The following is a 3,926-nucleotide window of genomic DNA, read 5'->3' as shown; positions in this document are numbered from 1 at the left end:
GTACAAAATAGATAAGAGCGAGAGCTTGTTTACGGTTCGTGTCCGTTAGTTTTGGTATAATAGCGCATTTGATGGTACCATTTTCTTGTATCACCAATTCACCCTTGTTTGGGACCACATGCATTGAAAATCCTCAAGCCATAAACTATAAGTTTCAAGGGTTTCTGCCAAAATTCAATCAACCTGTTGCATTTACTCTAGATTTTCTGGAAAGAAGCTGGTTTTTGTAAGGTCATAAAAATGTGCGAAAGACAGAAAAAGCGTACATCTGGGTAAGTTTTACTTGATACCAGTCGTGTCCAGGTGCAGGCCCTGCCGTCTGTGGAACACATCCGGACCCAGACATGGCGGCGCCCGGCGAGCCTTTTAAAATGGAAATTCTCTCGAGCCGGGAAGCGAGAGGCGAAAATTCTTCTCTCAGCATGATGATGCTTTCATCACTCACCCGTTTACCGATGGTGAGAGGGGGCATGGGGTCGTGGTTGGGTCATGTACACGTACGGTTAGGAAATTGTCCCAAAGTCTACATAAAAAGGAGGGGCTTGAATAGTTATAAAGTTAGTAACAGTCTTACTTGGCGATATTTTGAGATTTTGAGTAATGAAATTTAATGCAATGAAATCATGGATACATATGTCCTACTACCTGATATCTTCTCGTTTAATAATGCACAAGAAACGTGATATATACGACGACTATGTTGTCGACCGTATCATGGTATGGTCTTCTTTTTAAGCTGTACGTTTGCTTTCCAAATCATATAACTTTTGCATGAACAGTTTCAATGTCCGAACGCCGACGTCTAGTCTTGAAGTGGCAACTAACTGCAAGTGATAGAAATGTCGCAAGGTGTCGCTAATACCGGTGCGCTATTCTTTTGCAGTACCAACCTGATGAGTCAAGTTCACCGGCTTCTAAAACGCTTTCTCGGTAGAAGACTGGTCAATTTAGGTTTAGCACGCTACTTCAAAGGTCATTCTCTTCCATGGCTGCTTTAGAAGCACCTTAATCTAGTACTGGTCCTTAATCGGGACAAGATGTCTTGGAGTAGACTCTTGAAGTGCCCCTCCCTCCACACGCTCACTCCACAGTACAGAAGTCCCGCACCTTTCATGTGCAGGGACCGTGACGTGTTCTCACTCTACTCACGACAGGATAGGGGGAGAGGAACACAAAATGTGATTTCAAGATGACACGAAAAGTGTGATTTTAAGTTAAAACATACGTATATTGACTTGCATAGTTTGACCTGCTGTCACTTGCATTTCATAAACTGGTAAGGATTACCACCATAAGACGGTGGCCTCATGATGCCATTGTGATTAACATTGAACTATCTTACGCATGTATTAAACATGCATGTTTAAGTGATGTTAACGTCCTATTGAATGGTAAACCCTTTATATGCCTTATCATAGGATGTAGCTAAAGGCTTTACAGGCCATGTGGGTAGGTGTTTGTGACGTTTTTGAAATTCACCTGTGCGGTGTTTATACGTCTGTTTCTTTGTGTAGTAGCATGCCAGGGGCTCAGGCAGGGCGTAACTGATCTTTGATAAATTCAAGATCTGGGCTTCTAAATTGAATTAGGGCAGAGGTCGAGATTTTCAAATCCAACTTTAACTTTCTTGATCAAGTGAACCAAAAATGCTATCTCGAATGGCGTTCTCAAAGTGTGGCAAAAGCTTGTACATAGCTCAGAACCATTTTCGACAGTGTGTTACTCTGTTTGCCACCCAAGTCGGATTTGGTCTCTTACGAAGCGATTTTCCTCGGCGGGGGGAACGATGTCCTACCGAGACAGCTTTGCCCTTCGATCGGTTCTCCAGCGGGAATACCACCGGGCCGACAGGAGCGCCTCATGAATATTCAACACCTTGTAAGGAGGAGCTTCAGGAATCCCCTGGTGAGGAGGACGGATATAAAGGCAGACCTGCCCTCCTTTAAACTCACACGTGGACTCTTGTTGACAACACGACTCTTCCTTCCTTCACTTCGTCTTCCACACTTTCTCCAAGATGAACTACACAGAGCTGAGCAGCTGTCGGTTCCAGTTCGACACGTCCTTCCAACAACCACCGCACCAAGGCTTGGACATGTTCGGCAGCCTGCAGGTCCCCGCCCCGATGGAACCGTACGGAGGCTACGGTGAAGCCGCCGGGCACATCCCGGCCCCGCCGGCGTCTGATCACGGGCCCGGGCGGTGTCTGATGTGGGCCTGTAAGACGTGTCGGAGCAGGAAGGCGTCCCGACACGACAGGAGGAAGGCCGCCACTATGAGGGAGAGAAGACGGCTCGTCAAGGTGAACGAGGCGTTCGAGGTGCTGAAGAAAAAGACGCACATGAAGCCGAGCCAGAAGACACCCAAAGTGGACATCCTCCGGAACGCCATCTCCTACATCGAGCAGCTGCACCAGACTCTGCGGGGCGGTCAGGAGAACTCGGCGGGACGGAGCGCGGACTCCCCCGCAGCCAGCCCCGGGGCATGCTCCGACGGAATGGTGAGTTTCTCCATCCTCTTTTTCTGTATCTTCTTAGATTGTGTAATTAATCATTGAATCATTGGTCCCGGCTTTCATGGGTTTCCTGAGGATGGGCGACAGGACTCGTCTTTGCTTTGAAGATGCCGCCGTCGCTCAGCTGATCAGAGCATTCAAATGTTTGATAGTCATGATTATGGTTTAAAAACACAGATTTAGAGACACGTTTAGAATACGGTTAATACCTTGCTTGCCAAATCGTAAGTTTTGATTCTGCCATAGTCTGTAAAATAGCCTTCCATCCTCCATATAGTGAACGCTGGCTCGATGCTCTTCGCTTGCTTACCGCGGGCAAGAAAACCACATTTTGATATTACACTTTTCCTGTACACCGCTTGCACGATCTGTCAGGTAGCTGCAAATAAGTAACGTTTTGTTCCCTGTTTTCTTCCAGGATTTGAACAGTCCTGCCAGCTCGTCATCAGAGTCAAGTTTCAACTGGTCGGACGAGATGTACCCCTCCACAGACTTTCTCACCGGTAAGTTGTCATCATGTTCGTATATTTTGTGGTCCGAGAATTAGATTGTAACAAGTACACTTCAGTTCCAGAGCTCTAAAAAAGAAAAATCCTAAACATTTTACTCTGTTCCTTGCACTGAACTAAAAACACGAAATAAGATTTTTGTACTGTATATGGTAAAGTATAGACTTATGCTATACCCTACAAATGGCAGAAGATTTGCTAGATTAACTCATAGGCGACGAAGAGCAAACTTGTGCAGTTTCTATAACATGTCTCCCTCCCGTTCACAGAATTCCTGTCCACGATGGCGTCCAGCGGAGAAGGTGGGTCGAGTCTTGACAACCTGTCGTCCATCGTGAACAGCATCGCGCTTCCCGACGGAAACCTGTAGTGACGTCATGACGGGAACCAAGATGGCGTCGGCGATCCAGAAAATATTCCGTTCTTTATAATTCCATGTACGACAGTGTCCTCTGTCACTAAAATCGTAATTTTATCCGTAATTGACATTTCGACCATGTGCGACTTGTGCAAGAATGTCATCGAGAAATGTGTCGTGACTTTTTGTCATTATGAATTTATTTTTATAATAAAATATCAAAGAAAAGCATTATCTTGTTGTCGTCTGCCAGTACTTAACTTACTTGTGCTAAGTCAAAGGAGTGTAATGACACGTGTCCGAAGTAGTTAAGAAGTCGACATGCCTGGTTAGGATGGAAAACATATCGTTGGATCTGATCAGAAAGGGAATAAGAAACAATCAGTCCAAAAACGGTACACTTTTGAATAACGAATCAAATACAAAAATCACTTTTTAATACATAGATCATAGTAACGGTAACGCAATGCGAACTTATAACATCAACATAGTAAAACCCTAGTAACAGTTATACAGATTAATCCTACATCAAGGCGACTATCGT

At 45.1% G+C, this 3,926-nt stretch overlaps 1 protein-coding gene across 1 annotated transcript; it reads left to right on the top strand.

Annotated features, from left to right (window-relative positions):
• The first annotated feature begins 1,913 nt into the window (after nucleotides 1-1,913).
• Nucleotides 1,914-3,614, top strand: LOC136422055 (myogenic factor 5-like). The gene is made up of 3 exons (XM_066409681.1): nucleotides 1,914-2,500; nucleotides 2,934-3,018; nucleotides 3,294-3,614. The coding sequence occupies exons 1-3, from the start codon at nucleotides 2,018-2,020 to the stop codon at nucleotides 3,392-3,394; spliced, it is 669 nt and encodes a 222-aa protein (XP_066265778.1). The 5' UTR covers nucleotides 1,914-2,017; the 3' UTR covers nucleotides 3,395-3,614.
• Nucleotides 3,615-3,926: the final 312 nt, after the last annotated feature.

This window comes from Branchiostoma lanceolatum, chromosome 16 (genome assembly GCF_035083965.1).
Source record: "Branchiostoma lanceolatum isolate klBraLanc5 chromosome 16, klBraLanc5.hap2, whole genome shotgun sequence".
Lineage (NCBI taxonomy): Eukaryota > Metazoa > Chordata > Leptocardii > Amphioxiformes > Branchiostomatidae > Branchiostoma > Branchiostoma lanceolatum.
This window is presented reverse-complemented; position numbering and strand designations above follow the sequence as displayed.